The sequence below is a fragment of the Lampetra fluviatilis genome, chromosome 65, assembly GCF_964198595.1.
Source record: "Lampetra fluviatilis chromosome 65, kcLamFluv1.1, whole genome shotgun sequence".
Taxonomy (NCBI): Eukaryota; Metazoa; Chordata; class Hyperoartia; order Petromyzontiformes; family Petromyzontidae; genus Lampetra; species Lampetra fluviatilis.
Genome location: NC_136339.1, coordinates 1,261,674 through 1,280,971, shown reverse-complemented (window position 1 = coordinate 1,280,971; position 19,298 = coordinate 1,261,674). Strand labels below are relative to the sequence as shown.

Genomic DNA, 19,298 nt, shown 5'->3' with positions numbered 1-19,298 from the left:
AGGGAAAAACTGCAGGACCTGGAGAAAATATAACGCGACCACGGGGAGATAGGTAAACAAACTCCAGATATACAGCTGGTGTCAGGGTCGTGATCGAACCAACGACCTCCTGTATTCCATGCGAGGTTGTTAACATCTCCTAGCCACTGTCGTGTCCATGGCTGGTGTCAGTATGGCGGGGCACATGGTCGCAACAACGCACAGAGCCACATTGGCTTGTCATCGCGTCACAGGTGTAGTGCCATAAGAGGGGAGGGGCTGCTGGGGGTTCTGGTATCCTAGGCAGATACGCCTTGGCGCCAGGCGCTAGGATCCCAGGCACCCCAGCCAGTTAAGCCCCTTGGCGCCACCAACGGGGGAGGGGGGGGGGCTGTGTGTGCTCTGTGGGATATCTGGGGGCGCACACACCTCTCGTTGGGGACGAGGCATAAAAGGCCAACTCCCTGGCCGATCGGGGCCAGTTGTAGCTCAAGACCCAAGACCCAAGACCAGCCAGCTTAGGCCCCTGGACCCCCTCGTTCCGCTTGTCCTTGTAAGGTCCGGGACGCTGTGAGGGCCAGTGGTGGGACTCTGGGACTCCCGGCTCTATGTCCTTGTAAGGGCGAGTTCCGAGGAAGCCAGAGTCCAGACCCGCACCTTGGCTGGGTCGGGTCAGATTAGCCTCCCCTAGGGTAATTGTAGCCGGAGGACCCCAGAGCGAGCCAGAGTAGTGTATCTAGGCTGTGTACCTAGGCTGTGTACCTAGGCTGTAACAGAGTATGAGGACTGAATGGAGTGTTGTATTTTAATAAAGAAGTTCCCTCTACAAGTGTCTCCGGAACCCATTACACAGGCAAGGAGCACGCCATGTAGACTATTAGTGGTTCTCAATCCGGTAGGGTACGCGGCAGACCCCCGGGAGGTAACGCGTGGCAAAGCTTTTTTGCATGTGCATCTCAGTGTATCACGGCCACGGGCTGCGTGGTTGTCACCACCGTGAAGGAAGTCCCGCGGTTCTTCTGGTGTCGCAGATCGCGCGCGATCTAACACGTGGTGTGTGATCTATAAATGCGTTAAATTGTTATACATGAGAGTCATTGTTGAATAATCACATATGAATCTGCCAATAATAAAATACATACGACAACATTTTCACCCATATGGTAACCTAGAACGATGTGAAAGACCTTTCTAAACTCATTGATCGTAAACAATGTTGGTTTCCAAGAGTAACCGGCGATCGCGAACAAATTACGTCATGCACGCAGAGCGTCCGTTAATTTTATTTTGCATTTGCTTGCAGTTACTTAGCTAGTTAGGATATACCTCACAAGAATGGACAATTGGTTCAAATATTGATGTTTATTATTCATTTCATTTATTTCTCAGAACCACGTTGGGTCAGGCAAGGGGGTACACTCGGTTAAAACTAAATTCAACTCAAACCATCAGCCCATATCCTTTTACGAGTGCATAATTTCTGCAACGTTGATTTAAATATAAACAAAACAAATCTACACTGGTTTCAACATTCAGTGTCCCATCAGCAAAAAATCAGGCTCCATGGGTTGTGTACACAATATTTGTATTTTTTACGTGATATATGAAGGAGAAGCATTGCCTGCTTATCTATCTTGTTATTTACGTGTCTTTTTGTGTATATGTGTGTATGTGTGTGTATGTATGTGTGTATATGTGTGTATGTATATGTATATGTGGGGAGCGGTGATGTTGCCGTTAGTACGCTGCGCTATGAACCCCGAGACACGGGTTCAAATCCGGCGCACGGCCAACACCAGTGACGATTATCTGAACCGGTCCTGGGTCTCCCCTAGGTCGACTCAGCCTAAAATTAGTAGCTGGCGCGATGTGTAAACATCGCCACTAGGGAGACAAAGGCGGCCGGGCGTGGTGTTGGCCACCCACCCCCTCGTGTGATGTTCCGGCCTTCATAGGTGCTCGCTAACAGCACTTGCCCCTTCAGTCTGTTAAGGCTATACGGGGATATTTTTTGTATATGTATGTATATGGGTATATGTGTGTATGTATGTGTATATATTTTTCGATTTAAAGCTTTCGTGACTGCAGGGATTCATCTTCTTGGTTCTTTCGGTGAAGTCACGTAGAAGGGAAATAATAAAATAATAAAAATAAAACATAATAAAATAATTCTCACGACGTTTCGGCCACAACGGCTGCTTGCGTTGTGGCCGAAACGTCGTCAGAATTATTTTGTTATGTTTTATTTTTATTATTGTATTATTTCCCTTCTACGTGACTTTATGTGTATATATTTTTGCGTGTGCATCTCAGTGTATCACGGCCACGGGCTGCGTGGTTGTCACCATCGTGACGGAAGTCCCGCGGTTCTTCTGGTGTCGCAGTTCGCGCGCCATCTGACACGTGGTGCAGTGATTGCAGCACCACAGGCTCACGAAGTCGTCAAACACGGTGCCCTGCATCGCAACAACAACAACAACAATGACTGCCGCCGTTCACCACTGAGTGACGGGTGATGTCACCACGGTGCTTGTGCCATGCTTAGGTACACTTTGAGGTCACGTGTCGAAGGCCACACGGACAGACCCAGGTGCTGTGGGTTAACTTCCTCAAATCGCTGACAGTTGCAACTCCTGTAATCACCACTGTGACAACTCCGTGCGTTTTAGCCACCCGGCGCTCCGCTAATTGTTGTGAGCATCGCTCCTCCGCCCTCAGTTGTTGCTGGAGAGCGAATGCCTCTAACTGCCCAGTAGCAGCGTCCTTTACGAGCCTCCTCCAAGTCTGATCAGGTGCCCATCCCCCTGTAGGACATTAGCCCATCTCCTCCCTCGCCCATACGACACCCGTTAGCCTCCTATATCCGGCCAAACAGAAGCTACTTGGGCATGCCGTGGCTGGGCATACAGGCTGCATGACCCAGTCATCGACGCCTCGCCTGCCGAAGGAGATGACTGATGAGAATGTGTCCAAATTTTGTATAATCTGTGAGCTCATGGTTGCGCTTTGGGCGTCTATTTGTGTACGAAAACGTGGCACCACGGTGGCGAGATGTTAACTACCTCGCCTGGTATACAGGAGGTCTCGGGTTCGACCCTGACGCCAGCTGTATATTTGGAGTTTGCGTATCTCTCTCCGTGGTCACGTAGATTTTTCTCTGGGTCTTCCCGTTTTCCCCTCCATATTTAGAAACACGCGTTTAGATTATTTGACTGCTATAAATTTCCACGCAATGACAAGCCACTTCGTTGAGCTATCATACGTGGTGGCCAGGCCGTTTCAGTGGGCCTTACCTTATCAACAATAGTTGAATAGTTCAGTTTTATTCTATCCATTTTACCAATTTTCATTTGGGTATAACCCTAACAGCAACATCGATTTATGCCTGACGTTTAATTTGCGTCGTTATAATTTGCTATCATGTTCTCCCACCGCGCGCACGAACAGTGATGGCGCATTAGCGCCACCGGGGCAGTGGCGTGGCCCAGTGCCAGCGTTTGCGTTCCTCACTCGTTCACAAGAGGGTTCTCGTGTTTTTGAAAGTTGAAAGGCGGTCCCTGGTCACCGTGAAATACGGCCTGCCATCTGCTTCACGTTGGCAGTTTCAAAAAGAAATCCCATAACGTCATTTGTAACGAGTCTAAAATCTCCCAAATTGAAAATCGCTCAATTGCGACTCTACACACAGCAGCAGCAGCAACCATTGCATCTTGCTAGCAGCAGAGTGATGTCCACTTGCTTACAGGCTCAAGTTACTGAGTCACCTCCATGCCAGCACAAGGACAGCTGCCACCGGGGGGTGGGGAGGGGGACCGTCCCCCTTTAAAATGTGTTAATGATGAGGTGCAAGTCGCTCTAAGACATGCCCGAATTAAGGAGGGTGGCTCGATATCAAATGCAAAAATCATCGTCGTCATCTTCGGCGATGTCACCATCGTCGTCGTCATTGTTGTCATCGTCGACGTCGTCATTGTCGTCATCGTCGTCATCATCGTTGTCATCGTCGTCGTCGTTATTGTCATCATCGTGATAATTGTCGTCATCATTGTCATTGTCGTCATCATCATCGTCGTCATCGACATTATCATCATCATCGTTGTTGTCAAAGTCGTTATAGTCATCATCATCTTCGTCATTGTCGTCGTCATCGTCGTCATCAACATCATCGTCGTTATAATTACCTCAATACGGTGCCTCTCTCGAATGCCAGTCCGCAACGCCATTAAGGCTCCGGGCAGCATCGGGACGCAGAAGCACTCGCCAAAATCCGACGCCACCTTGCACTGCAGCAGTGGCAGGCAGAATAACCCGCAGATGCCTGTCGCAACATGGAGGAGCAGTGGGAGAAATTATCAATCTAAAACGAATCTATTAAATTATTTTCATTTTACCAGGTAAGGCTGCGGCTGAGCTATGTAGTAGCTCTTTTTTCAGAAGCGACCTGGCTATCACAAATGATCGTGCAACGAAGTGGCGGCTTGTCATCATCACATAGACATTTATAGCAGCAGCAGCAGTCAAATACTCTGAACGCGTGATGTTGATTCTCAATGTGGAGAGAGAAAGAGACGTGCGACATATAACAATAGGGGTTTTCTCCCTTTTTTCTGGCAACAAAGCTGAAACCTTTTTACAAGGAATCATGTGTGCATTAACCACAATACTTGTGGTCAAAATGCAAAATACACTCTTTGATACTGGCAAAGGAGGTCTAATAATGTAGATGCTTGCCCCGAGCCCTCATGAATTTTATAGTGCATTGTCTTTGAGCTGTACGCCTTTTAGGATCCTCTGGTCTAGCACCAATTGAGACGAGGCTCAAAAGAAAGCCATCTCTGGTGTGGACCAATCAGTTTCAAGGACAATGCATATATTATTAGAGTGTGTTTTTTGTTTGCATTTTGACCACAAGTGTTGTGGTTAATGTACACATGATTCCTTGTAAAAAGGTTTCAGTTTTGTTGCCAGAAAAAAGAGGAAAAACCCTATTATTATACTTTGATACTGGCAAAAGAGGTATACTGACGTAGACGTGCAACACTCCAAATGCATACAGGTGTTGGGATCGAACCCACAACCTCCTGTATACCAGGCGAGGTAGTTAACATTTTGCCACCACTAAGGTCTTGGACTTGCCTGCCGTGATTATACCAGGTTGTCAAGTTATTCTTATTTGTCATTATCATTAGAGTTGTGTACCCAGGGAAGCCTCACTGAGAGTGTCAGAACTCATTTTCAGAAGGGTCCTGTTATTATTTATTTTTGCAGAAGGGGCCGATGGTGCGATGTGTCATACCAATTGCGTGATTTCCAGGTAATTGTTTGAGCATGAGGATGCGAGTTATATTTTGTGTGTCTTTTTTTCTTTAGCTATGGAAATAAACCAGAGAACCCAGTACAGGAGAAGATTGTACAAACTCGACACAACAAAACAGCAGCCATCATTCACGACGACGTGAAGGTGACATCACTATCACGCTCGACCGAGGCCAAATTGACTTTGGGGCCTTGTAAAGTGTTGAAGCCTCATTGACAGAAGGTCATGGGGCAGACCCAGGTGTTGAGGGCTAATTGCCTGAGATGGCTGACAGATGCATCACCTCTGCTTTCCACCGGCCCTCTGCCCGTTGTTGTGAGCGTTGCTACTCTGTCCTCCATTGTTGCTGGAGGGTGACAACCTCCAACTACCCAATAACAGCGTCCTTCACGAGCCTCCTCCACAGAGGCTGATATTGACACCGCTGGGACCATTCTTCATCTGAAAATCCAATCAGCTCCACATCTCTCTGAACTACATCAGCCCATCGTTTCTCGAGCCTATGCAGTGCCCATTTAGCCCCCTATATCAGGTCAAACAGAAGCTGCTTGGGTATGCGGTGGTTGGGCATGTGGGCTGCATGACCCAGCCATTGCGGCTTCGCCTGTCGGGGCAGCTCAGTGATGGGTCTATGTCGAGATCTTTCAAGGATCTGTGAGCTCCTCACACAATCCAATCTGGTTAAACCCAAAATGGATTGTAGGCAGGCCAGCCTTATTGTTTCAAACCGGTGCAGATGTTGCTTTAAAGGGCTCCACATTTCACAGGCACAGAGAGGGGAGGGGATAACTGTGGCCGAGAAGACTCGGAGCTTTGTGTGAATCGACAGGCCAGGTAGCTTCCACGCAGCGTTACGCAGCTGATGCAAATTTAATGCCGCTCGACTGCTTCGAAGTTAGACTGGAACTACTGCCAAACTAGAGCTGGTCATAAGCACACTGCTCGAAGTATGGGAACATCTCAACTCTATCCATAACTGCCTCATCACTCGTGCAGAGGTTGAGGGGGGTGGAGTATTTGATGACATAAAATACCCAGGCAAGTGTCGTATTTTAGTGGGGCTCATGTGGTGCATCGGCCAGTCATTTCAGTCAGTTAATCCATGGCACCTGGGTCTCTTCCGTGACCTCTTCACGTGGCCTTAACGTGCACATAACCTGGCAAAAGCGCCGTGGTGATGTCACCACCACTTAGTGGCGAATTGGCGGTTGTTGTTGAACTTCTTTCGCACCGGACGCAGCTAATCGGAGGCAGTGGCTGCGAACACGCCATGAAAGTAATGGCTGTTCATTCATAACAACAACTCATTGCTCACAGCAGACCTCGGTGATTGCCAACACAGTCTGTTCTTCTATAATGCGGTAGAAGTTGCGTTCCCAAAGGACACCGCATTATGGAAACATCGCGTTGCAACAAATAATAAAGGGGGTAAAGCACAGCCTGCGATAATGTGTGAGTTGCGTAACGCACGCCAAACAAAGACAGAGGTGTCGTGGTTCGTGTCTAGAAGCATCCAGCAATATCCCGCATTGTGATGCTACGCTGAGGCAGCCGTATGACGCTTATTCCTACTTGCACGATGTAGTTCCGTTCGCTCAATCGCGTTATATCCAATTCGCGATCTGAAACAAGCAGCATTATTGTAGAACAGATTGCACATGTATATGTAACAAACACATACACATGTGCATTGTGTGTAGGTATGTCTGGGGGAACGGTAGTGTAGCGGTTAGTGCACTGTGCTACAATCCCGGCGACCCGAGTTCGATTCCCGCTCACGGCCACCAACACCAGTGACGATTATTTAAACCAGTCCTGGGCCTCCCTTAGGTCGACTCAGCCTCAAATGAGTACCTGGTGTGTTGTGTAAACATTGCCACTAGGGAGACAAAGGCGGTCGGGCGTGCCAGCCTTCATAGGTGCTGTTCGCTAACAGCAATTGCCCAAGGGTCTGTTAAGGCTACACGGGGGATTTTTGTCGCTCTGACGGCAGTGACCCATGGTTCTGGTGGCTTGTGGTGGCCGGGAAACTCACGAATGGAAAAACTAAGAATAGGTTTTACCCTTTCTAGCAACAAAACAGGAGGTGTCATGAAGGTGTTCAAACACCTTTTGCAAGGCATCAAGTCTGCATTGATGCTTTTTATAGATAGTTCCTGCAACTTAGGAGCTAGGATCAACAAGTCACGAAACGAATACTGGATACTCACCACTCCCCCCCACCCCCCATGAACTGGCTTTGGAACCATACAACCACATACAGAATAGCTGAATGAAACAAGATCACAGAGCGATACAACAGGCCTATACAAACATATAATTGCCACGGTTAGCTATGTACGGTGTGAAAGAAGATGCCTTTTACAAGGCATAAAATCTGAAGACCAATTTTTATTTTTCATCATTTTGTATACTGGACAACACCAAAAAAAGATGCCATAGATACAAACTCACAGATCTCCGTATCCTGGAAGCAATCCATCATGTTGGATGACCACTGGGCCTGCCCCTGTGCATTCACCGTGTGCACCACGGGCTGCGCCACCAGCACGGGGTGCTGCGTCACGATCATCTGCAACATAGCAAAGGAGCAGCCGTAACATTACAAACGATGATGACAATAATCATAATGTAGTAGATTCAACTGATTCTCAGACGTCCTCCTTGGAGGCAACACATTTATTGATACAAACACAAAGGGGTAACTGCCCCTTTACCAGATAACAACCTGTGGTGGTGGACCACCAGGCTCGCTACACGAGTTACACTGGGAGTAGCTACAACGGACCGGAGCCCGGCTTGGGTCCAGGTCCACGTGTTGGTGACTCTTCTTGGATGTAGAACGTAGAATGTAGATCTTCAGGATTAACAATAGGAACGCGGAACTCCGGTCCCTCTGGGGACCCGGCTGATATCCTCACTGGTCGTGGCTGGCCCCGCCCTTGGCCACGACCACCTTCTCGAATCCTCTAGCAGGATCTCGCCCCGACACATGACCACCCCTAGCCCCCACTTGGGGCCCCTGTTTAGATCTTACTCGTCACGTGCCTGCCAGGGTCAACCAGAGTGCCATGGACTTTATTCACCCCACTCATGGCCGGCACTCTCACACCCCCTCCTATAGGGGACAGCACTGCACGCCGAGCGGGGTGCCACTCAGCGCTCTCTATCAGCGCTCACCGAGCCCCTCTAGGGCTGGTACTACACCCACATGTACGGGGTGTCCACGATGTCAATACATCGCACGCCGTGCCTCGCTAGAGCCGGCATTACCCAGGGACAGCTAATAATGTCGCTAAATACCTGATGTCCGCGATGTGAGTACATCGCACGCCGTGCCTCTCTAGGGCCGACACCACACAGTGACATCCGCGATGTCACTAAATAATAATACTTATTCTATTAGACCGCACACTCCGGTTAGCACGGTTGGGTACGTACAGTGCGAACATTTTACATACATACACTACACTCTACACTACAATACACTACACTACTATACGCTACATTATACACTACTATGCACTACATTGTACACTACACTATACACTACTATACACAGCATATCTATACAAAACATATCTATACACAACACTATACTCAACACCATTATACTAAATTGAAAACTCGTTTTTTTCGAACTGCTTTTTGTGTTTAGTTTTTGCCCTTCGATTAGCACGGTTGTCTGCGTATGGTGCGAAAGAAGTTCAGCATATGTACTATATATATACGTAGACCAATATCCTCAGCAAGAATGAGAAGAACACCTGCACTCCCAGACTTATATAAGTATTACCCAGCTATTGGAAACAAATTCAATCAAACAAATGGGTGAATGCGGCAGCTCGAGATACCCGAAAAACACTGGGAAGGGGATCCGCTAGGTCAGGGGTCTGCAACCTTTAAGACATAAAGAGCCACTTGGACCCGTTTCCGAAGGAAAAAATAAACTGGGAGCCGCAAAACCATTGCAACATTTAAAACAAATATAACACTGCATATATTGTTTCTTACCTTATTGCTATATACAGGATCGTGCAGTCAGCTGTCAATCTGAATAAAAAAAGGACTTTTTCACTTAACAATGTAAAATATATTTTTGCAAATTAATAGCTAAATTACCTGGTTAATGGGATTTTTGCTCCTGAACCTCAGTGCACAGTGTCTGCACATCAGGGCTGTAAGACGTCACCTTCATTTTCACACAGGCTTGCAAGCTGTCATCTGTGAGGCGTGATCGATGTTTGTTTTTAATATAGTTCATGTTGGAGAAGACCTGCTCACATACATATGTGGAGCCGAAGATCGACAGGACTCCAAATGCATACTTTTTCATGTTTATATAAGTGTTGGGGATGGCATTCCATGTTTCGAATACAAGTTTGTCCTGTTTGGGAAGGTTTTCAATATCACTCCATTTATGATTCTGAGCCAGAATGGCCTTCTGACGGGCAACATCCTCAAGAGTAGCGGTCAAGCATTTGAACTTGGACACCCATATATCTTTGTCGGCTATATCGGCCAGTTCCATCTCAAGATCAGGTTGACTTACACCTGCAAATGCAGTCATATTCAATAGGGATGGATCGATCGCCAGGGGAGTGACAGGGAAGGATAATGTCGTTTTTTCCTCTCTGAACTCACAGAATCGTTTCCCAAACGAACTTTGCATTGTGGTGATTGCAGACTTGAAATATTCCAAATTTATCGTATCATGACTTTGTTTGAACTCTCTCAAAGAGGGAAAGTGAGACAGTGTACCTCTCTGTAAATCTTTGACAAACACTGTCAACTTGCGCTCGAATGCCAAAACCTCCTCCAGCATGTGCAGGGCTGTGCCTCCTTTCCCCTGAAGGGTTGTATTTAGCGTGTTTAGATGTGCTGTCATGTCTACCATAAAATGTAATTTTTCCAGCCACTTTGGCTGTTCCAGCTCAGCAAAGGTGAGCTCTTTGCTGCCCAGGAAGGTTTTTACTTCTTCCAAACATGTGACAAAGCAACGGCAACGTTATTGCCTGTCACCGGGCGGGCAGTGTGGAGCGGAGCGGCGACCTGTCAGCAGCGGCAACGCCAGAGCAGGTGTCACAGTGCGCCTCCTCCCCTCGCTAGCATCCGCCCCGGAGCCGCGGTCAAGGTTCAAAAGAGCCGCATGCGGCTCCGGAGCCGCAGGTTGCCGACCCCTGCGCTAGGTCCATGGCGACTAAGAGGACACAACCTCTTCCTCCTTCCCAGACCCACCAAATGTAAGCAAGAATCACCTGGAGACTGGTGTTGTACCCCCCCCCCCCCCCTTATGTGTCCGGCCACACTTGGTTTCTAGGGGACCTCGTTCGGTATATAGGAGGTCGTGGGTTCGATACCGACCCTGATGCCTGCTGTATATTTGGGAGTTTGTGGTGTTCCCTCTCTCTTCACGTGGTCGTGTCGATTTTTCCCCGGGTCCTCCGGTATTTCCCTCCACATTTAGAAGATAGCAACTGTGCTAATCAACATACGTTTAGAATATTTGGATGCTATACATTTCCACGTGATGATAATCCACTTCGTCGAGCTATCATTTGTGGTAGCCAGGTCGCTTCTGAAAAAGAGCTATAGTATCGCTCAGTGGTGCCTTAAGCTGGAAAAAAAAAATGCTTAATCTAGATTTGAAGTTTTCGTGACTGCAGGGATCCATACTCTTTGGTTCTTTCGGTAAAGTCACGTAGGTATAAAATAAAATAAATTAAATCACGATGTTTCGGGCGCAACACAAGCGACCGTCATCAGGTAGGACAACCACTCTCACTCTACAGACAGGAGGAGAGCATACAAACTCCACTCACTCTCACTCTACAGACAGGGAGACATCATACAAACTCCACTCACTCTCTCTCTACAGACAGGGAGACATCATACAAACTCCACTCACTCTCTCTCTACAGACAGGGAGACATCATACAAACTCCACTCACTCTTCAGAGCAGGAAGGAGAACACAAAAATGCGCCCAGGTCGGGAATCGAACCTCGGTGTTTAGTTTGACTTGCATATTTTGTTAGGTGATTTGTTTACCTTTCCTATACCCTTGCACTGCTATCGTGTTTGTGTGTCGTGTTTGTTGTTGTAACCTTCTCACCCGCCCCTATTGGGCATCTGTGGGGCAAAAAGTGCTTCGTAGCTCATCGGATTCCTGCCGCAGCGCCAATCTACGATTCCCGATTCAGTTCCTTCTCCGTGAGACGCGAAAAAAAAGAGAGAGGGGGAGCAAAGAGAGGGAAGAGGTAAGAAGGAGAGCAGAGCATGAAATCTTTCATTTCAAAAAGGGGGGGGGGGCACATAAAGCAAAGCATTGGAAATAAAACGCAATGATGAACGAAGCAAAAGTGCCGACTACACCGAGCATCTTCTTGATTACTCTGATCGTAAAAAAAAGAGACGCGACTACTTCCACTGCCAGTGACGCCGACGCGCGTCGATGCGACGAGCGGCGTGGCCGCAGAGCCCTCACCTTGGGGACGGCGTTCCGCGTGCAGAGCCTCCTTCACGCGCCCTCCAGCTCGCTGCTGACAAGGCGAGCAGAGGAGCAACGTTGGACGTTATAAACCCACGGACCACAACACGAGAGAGCGAGAGAGAGAGAGCTCAGATTAAACACGCACGGAACAATAGCCACGCGCAATTTTGCTCGTCAAACAGAGTCGCGTGTTCTCGGGCACACGAACGGGATACACGGCAGCAGGGCGTGTCCACTCAGGGCCATTGCTAAGGCGAGGGCCGGGTGTGGCTCTGTATGCACGTGTGTGTGTGATGCACTTCTTTCGCGCCGTACGTAGCCAGCCGTGCTAATCGGAGGTGCGGGGGAAGGACAACAAACTGACACACAAAAAGCAGTTCTAAAGAAAATTAGTTTTCAAATTAGTATAGTGGTGTTGTGTAGTGTATAGTGGTATAGTGTAGTGTATAGTGCAGTGTATAGTTATGTAGTGGATAGTGTAGTGTATAGTAGTGTATAATAGTGTATAGTGTAGTGTATATTGAACTTATTTCGCGTCGTACATAGCCAACCGTGCCAACCAGAGGTATTGGGGGGGGACAACAAACGAAGCGCAAAAAGCACTTCTAAAGAAATTAGTTTGTTAACCTATATTATTTAAAAGTGCACAGCTCCAGTGGCTTCATAATATCGATAAGAAAGAGTGTCCCAGACGGCTGCAGAGCGTATCTGAAAACCGCGCGATGTAGTGACCGTCTATCCCAAGGGCGTCGAGGAGGAGCCGTACCCTGCCTCGCCAGGAGAAGGCGGTACGACACACACGTGGACTACATCTGTCCCATTTGTGCGAGATAGAGCGTTTCCCCCTCGCGTGCGTGGGATTTATCCGTATGCTCCGGGTTCAGCTCACCGGCTCTCTCGCTTGTGCGTGGTTCCTCGCACCTCTGAGTCGTCCTCTCGCTTGGTAGAGTGCAGCAAGGTAGGGCCGTGCGCGTTACCCAGTTGGACTTTGTTCGCACCGTACGTAGCCAACCTTGCTAATCGGAGATGCGGCGGAAGTACGAGAAACTTAACACACAAGCAGTTCTGCAGAAGTGGGTGTTCTATCTAGATTTAAAAGTGCATGGCTCCCATTGGCTTCCTAACAACGTGGGCGCCGCGGTGGCTAGGATATGTTAACTCCCTCGCCTGGTATACAGGAGGTCGTGGGTTCAATCCCGACCCTGACCAGCTTTATATTTGGAGTTTGCGTGTCTCTCTCACCCATCGTCGCGTGGATTCACAGTAGGGTGGGGGAGGGTGGCGATGATTGCCACTGTGTGGTCGAGCCTAGGAGCACCCCCAGTGGTAGCTGCCCCTCTGTGACACAAGGCGATCAGCGCGAAGGAAGGCACTGCTGGTGTTGTTTGACTGACACCAGTCTGCGGTGGTTTCATAGAGCAGGGGCGATGTTGCTGCTGTGCGACATACCGAGCGAGTCATTGGCTATGATCCTCTTTTTAAATACCATCACAGACAGGATCTTTAATAAGGGGATGGTTTGCATGGGGAAGAAAGCACGTATTTTACATAAAAAGTACTGGGTTTTTCTACATGGAGAGACCGATTTATGGAGGAAACATTGTCTGCGAATGTATTGTTTGTTTAATACTTAGTAGTGGCAGGCTTTCGTGATGAATATTATCTACAAGAGAGGGTTTTTTTGGGTTAGATCGCGTAAAATTATAAATGCGTCCTTTAAATCCGCCACCACCACCCGACACAGCCAACTAGTAAGGGTTTTTTTACGTAAACAAAACGTGTCCAATCGTTACTAGTCCAGCACTCACCAGTTGTGTGTTGGAGAGTAAACCCACTGCAACATTTACAATTCGAGTACGGCGCCATTGAGGCTGATGGCGAGAGTGAGATGCGGGATCACGAACCTGTGCCTCGGGTTGCGCTCTGCTGATCTCGCTGATGCTGTTGTGGTGGTGGTCGTGGTGGTCCATCCCTTCTCCCCCCCCCCAACTAGCCCACACCCCCCTCCCCCCCACGAGCCCACACCCTCTGCCATCCCTGCCCCCACTAGCCCTCCAGCCCTACTAGGCCACACCCTCTCGGATCACGTGGATCTCCACGTGAGTCCACCCATGCTTCTCTAAACCGAGTCGAAGAATGTCGATGCGAGCCTCAGGCTGAATTATATCACCACTCTTGGACCCGCGATCAACAGGCGAGGGTCAGACCTGTATAGGCCCAGTCCACCCGAACGGTTGTGACCATCCCCCCAGTGTTGAATGGAACACAGTAACGTGTCCCCATCGGGCATCCCTGTCGACAGAGAGCTCTTGACCGGACGGTGCTTCTATCATCTCCTGACGACAGCACACCGTCCATTGTGGTGTCATGTAATGTATAGTGTAGTCTATGGGTCCCTAAGTAAGTCTTTAGATCTCTTCGTGAGCCTGTGGGTCTCTATGGGAGTCTATGGGTCTCTATGTGAGTCTCTGGGTCTCTAAGTGAGTCGTTAGATCTCTTCGTGAGTCCATGAATCGCTATATGAGTCTATGGGTTTCTTTGTGAATCAATGGGTTTCTAAACTAATCTATACATCTATGTCAGTCTATGGGTCTCTATGTGAGCCTATGGGTCTCTATACGAGCTTATGGCTCTCTATGTCAGTCTATGGGTCTCTATGTGAGCCTATAGGTCTCTATGCGAGTCCATGGTTCTCTATGCGAGCCTATGGGTCTCAATGTAAGCCTATGGGTCTCTATGCGAGCCGTTGTGTCTCTATGCGAGGCTATGGCTCTTTATGTCAGTCTATGGGTTTATATGTGAGCCTATACAGTGAGGGAAAAAAAGTATTTCATCCCCTGCTGATTTTGTACGTTTGCCCACTGACAAAGAAATGATCAGTCTATAATTTTAATGGTAGGTTTATTTGAACAGTGAGAGACAGAATAACAACAAAAAAATCCAGAAAAACGCATGTCAAAAATGTTATAAATTGATTTGCATTTTAATGAGGGAAATAAGTATTTGACCCCTCTGCAAAACATGAATCAGTACTTGGTGGAAAAACCCTTGTTGGCAATCACAGAGGTCAGACGTTTCTTGTAGTTGGCCACCAGGTTTGCACACATCTCAGGAGGGATTTTGTCCCACTCCTCTTTGCAGATCTTCTCCAAGTCATTAAGGTTTCGAGGCTGATGTTTGGCAACTCGAACCTTCAGCTCCCTCCACAGATTTTCTATGGGATTAAGGTCTGGAGACTGGCTAGGCCACTCCAGTACCTTAATGTGCTTCTTCTTGAGCCACTCCTTTGTTGCCTTGGCCATGTGTTTTGTGCCATTGTCATGCTGGAATACCCATCCACGACCCATTTTCAATGCCCTGGCTGAGGGAAGGAGGTTCTCGCCCAAGATTTGACGGTACATGGCTCCGTCTATCGTCACTTTCATGTGGTGAAGTTGTCCTGTCCCCTTAGCAGAAAAACACCCCCAAAGCATAATGTTTCCACCTCCATGTTTGACGGTGGGGATGGTGTTCTTGGGGTCAAAGGCAGCATTCCTCTACCTCCAAACACGGCGAGTTGAGTTGATGTCAAAGAGCTCCATTTTTGTCTCATCTGACCACAACACTTACACCCAGTTGTCCTCTGAATCATTCGGATGTTCATTGGCAAACTTCAGACGGGCATGTATATGTGCTTTCTTGAGCAGGGGGACCTTGCGGGCGCTGCATAATTTCAGTCTTTCACGGCGTAGTGTGTTACCAACTGTTTTCTTGGTGACTATGGTCCCAGCTGCCTTGAGATCATTGACAAGATCCTCCCGTGTAGTTCTGGGCTGATTCCTCACCGTTCTCATGATCATTGCAACTCCACGAGGTGAGATCTTGCATGGAGCCCCAGGCCACGGGAGATTGACAGTTCTTTTGTGTTTCTTCCATTTGCGAATAATCGCACCAACAGTTGTCACCTTCTCACCAAGCTGCTTGGCGATGGTCTTGTAGCCCATTCCAGCCTTGTGTAGATCTACAATCTTGTCCCTGACATCCTTGGAGAGCTCTTTGGTCTTGGCCATGGTGGAGAATTTGGAATCTGATTGCTTCTGTGAACAGGTGTATTTTATACAGGTGTAGGACTCGTACTCGGGTTGTCTTTCCGTTCCGTTTATTCACACTTTAGAGTTCACCTCCTCATCGTCACCGCTCCGGGTCTCCCCGTTCGCTCCGTTCCACCATCCGTCATTAACGACACTCACTGTCTCTCCGTTCGCTCGCTCCGCTCCGCGATTCCGCTCCGCTCTCTCTCCGTCTTTCCCAAGGTCCGTACACTCCGCTGCTACCCTACTCTGCACCCCTCAGATGCATGGCTACAACTGCTACCGCACACCGTGTTCTCTCTATCTACTGCTACCATACTCTCTGTCCTCTCTATCACTGTTACCGTACTCTCTGCTCTCTCTATCACTGGTACCGTACTCTCTGCTCTCTCTATCACTGTTACCGTACTCTCTGCTCTCTTTATGACCGTTACCCCTATCGTATCTCCCTACTTATTCCTGCTCCTCTCTTCCCCGGGCACCATCACTCCAGCACCAACCAAGACCCCTGTCTCTCTGTTACGCTGTGCCTTTTATCCCCGCACCAATTAGTTCCAATCAATTATCTCACACCCCGCTTTACCACTCGCCCCCAGGCCCCCAGCCTCACGTGACCTTGTTATTCCCGCCTGAGCGGCGCCAGTCATTAAGCACTCACCCTCCAAACCAATCACCGGCCTGTGTCCCCGGTTACCCCTAACACCTGTCGCGCCTCTTAACGGCGTCTCCCTCACGCCCCAACAACAAGAACACCGTCCTCAGATACCCCCCACTGTACACTGCTCGCTGGCATAGCAACAGCACAAGAGAACGCGTGGCGCATCATATTTCAAGTCCTACATCACCCCTCCCCTGTTGAAAAAGTTAGCCGTCCCGGCTAAACACAACACACCACGCGGAAATCACAACATACAAGAAAACCACAACAGACAACAAAATGTACACAATCCCCAACTCCCCAAAGTTTTAAGAAAAAGTCAATCTTCTTGAGCGGGTTCCCGCGGCCGGTCCGTCACCCCTACTCGACTGAACAGGGGCCAGGGTATCTCTGTCCGTGGGCGCAGGGCAGCGTCCTGCCCGAAACGTGCGTCCATCTCCGTTACACTGTCCATTCCTCGATGAGACCCCAACGTGGCCTCGTGTGTCCCGGGGTGTCCCCTGACTCAAAAATGGCGATCCTGCAGACACACGGGGGGTAAACTGCTGAGGTGCGTCCTTCCGTCGTCGCACAGCACACTCGTTGGACACATCCAATACAGGCCGTTCTGGGATGGGAGATGACGCATCATAAGGCAGCACATATCTCTTCAAGTGCGACGGGTGAATGTGCCACAATCGGCGACCGTATCGAATCCTTACACTCTGATCCCGACGAACTTCCACAATCTCAACGGGCCCCTGCCAGGGCCGATGGAATTTCGGTGATGTGCCCACCGGCACCATCGGACAATGCAACCAGGCCTTGTCCCCCACCAGCCATGGTTCCCGTGGAGCCTGTGTACCGTGCAGGCGCTCATTAGCAGCCTGTCTTCGTTCCGGATTTCCCAGCGAGGCCTCCCTGGCCTCTTTCAACCGATCCAATGCCTCACGCATGGGGACAGGCACCGTTTGCGACTTATCCTTAGATTTCACACCCAGCCTGACCAGGGTCGGGGCTTCTGGTTCCCGACCATACATCAAATAGAAGGGTGAATACCCTGTTGAAGCGTGTGGGGCTAATCTATAAGCGGCCAGGGCCGCCGGGACATGTAGATCCCAATCTGTCTGAGTCGAATTAACCTGTTGGCACAACATAGATGTCAATGTTCGATGAAGACGTTCGACCATCCCCTCGGTTTGCGGGTTTCCGAATTTTCCTTGTATCCAATGCGTCACACACTTCCTTCAATAGGCGGGACGAATTTTTTTTACCCTGGTCCGTAAGCAGGTGCTCCGGGGCACCTTTGTCAAAAACGTAACCCAGCAGGAAGGCCTCCACGATTGATCCTGCCGATTGGTCCGCTAGCGGCCATGCCATAGGCCACCGAGTGAGGTACTCGACCCCCACAAGCAGGTATTTGTGACCCGTGGGGTAACGAGGAACGGTCCCAGAATATCAAGGGCCACAATCTCGTTGACCCGTGAAACACGTATCGACTGCAATGGTACCCGATATGGCTGTGCCAGCGCCTTCCGCCGTGCGCACTCGTGACAAGCTTTAACATACAAATGAACATCATTCTGTAATCCCGGCCAATAGAAATCGTTACTCAAAGTCAAAGCCGTTTTCTTCTCCCCCAAGTCCATCAATCGCTCGTGTGTGTCGCGAATAAGTTCCCCTCTCAAACATAGTGGTACCACAATACAAAACTTCTGCAGACGACATCCCATCTGACCAGGAGGTCGTCAACGAGTCGAAGAAAGGCCCGATCATCCGACTGTTTGGAACGAGAGGCCCGTAGCCTCATTTTGGTAAGCGAAGGATCGTCCACTTGCAAGCGCACCCAACGATCCCGTGACAATCCCAGCAACCCAGGCTCATTAGCCGGTGCTTCATCAAGCTGGTCCAAATTGGCTGCAGCGGCCATGGCCGGAATGCCCTGCAGAGGCGGCCCACAGCGCAGCGATCCCTCGGAGCATCTACACAAGCCCGATGACTGAGGCAATCGGGACAGAGCATCCGCGTTAACGTGACGCGTACCTTTCCTGTGCTGGACCGTGAATGAGTATCCCTGCAGGACCTCAAGCCAGCGGGCCATTTTTCCTGAGGGTTGATCGATCCACAAGGAGTACTGCAGTGCCGCGTGGTCGGTGCGGACCAAAAATTGTCGCCCGTATAAGTATGGTCGATACAGCTGCACAAAGTGTACAATCGCCAACAATTCCCTGCGTGTTACACAATATCTTTGCTCTGCCGGGGACAGTACCCGGCTGCCATACGCGACAACCCTTTCAACTCCGTCAATTGTTTGCGACAATACAGCGCCGATGCCCATATCACTGGCATCGGTGTCCAAAATAAACATTTCCGCAAAATTTGGATACCCGAGCGGCGGTGCGTCCGCCAAAGCGTCCCGGAGCGTTTCAAACGAACGCTGTTCCTCGTCACCCCACAGAAACTTCTTACCCTTAGCAGACAGCGTGTGCAGCGGCCTCGCAATTGTGACAAAGTTTTTAACAAATCGACGGTAGTATGACGCAAATCCCACGAAGCTACGTACTTCTGACACTGTCGTAGGCACTGGCCACGCACGTACACAACTGGTTTTCTCCGGGTCTGTGGCGACCCCCGCTTCGCTGACCACATGCCCCAAATATTTAACTGACGTTCTCAACAGATGGCATTTTTGGGGTTTAAATTTCAAATTGGCGTCCCGTACCCTGCCAAACACAGCCCGTAGCCGCTGCAAATGTCCCTCAAAATCCTTACTGAACACAATGACGTCGTCAAGGTATATTAA

The 19,298-nt window shown here is 49.3% G+C and overlaps 1 protein-coding gene across 1 annotated transcript; it reads right to left on the bottom strand.

Annotated features, from left to right (window-relative positions):
- Positions 1 to 2,288: 2,288 nt before the first annotated feature.
- Positions 2,289 to 7,868, bottom strand: LOC144952008 (cornifelin homolog). Its single transcript, XM_078882390.1, has 3 exons — positions 7,751 to 7,868; positions 4,161 to 4,297; positions 2,289 to 2,435 (listed from the first exon to the last, which is right to left on the bottom strand). Exons 1-3 carry the CDS (start codon positions 7,866 to 7,868, stop codon positions 2,289 to 2,291), a joined length of 402 nt encoding a protein of 133 aa, XP_078738516.1.
- Positions 7,869 to 19,298: the final 11,430 nt, after the last annotated feature.

Coding starts and splice junctions, on each gene's coding strand:
- LOC144952008 (XM_078882390.1), bottom strand. CDS start 7,868: ATGATCGTGACGCAGCACCCCGTGCTGGTGGCGCAGCCCGTGGTGCAC. Junction 4,298..7,750: donor CTTCCAGGATACGGAGATCT/GTGAGTTTGTAT, acceptor ATGTTGCGACAG/GCATCTGCGGGTTATTCTGC. Junction 2,436..4,160: donor GAGAGAGGCACCGTATTGAG/GTAATTATAACG, acceptor GTTGCGATGCAG/GGCACCGTGTTTGACGACTT.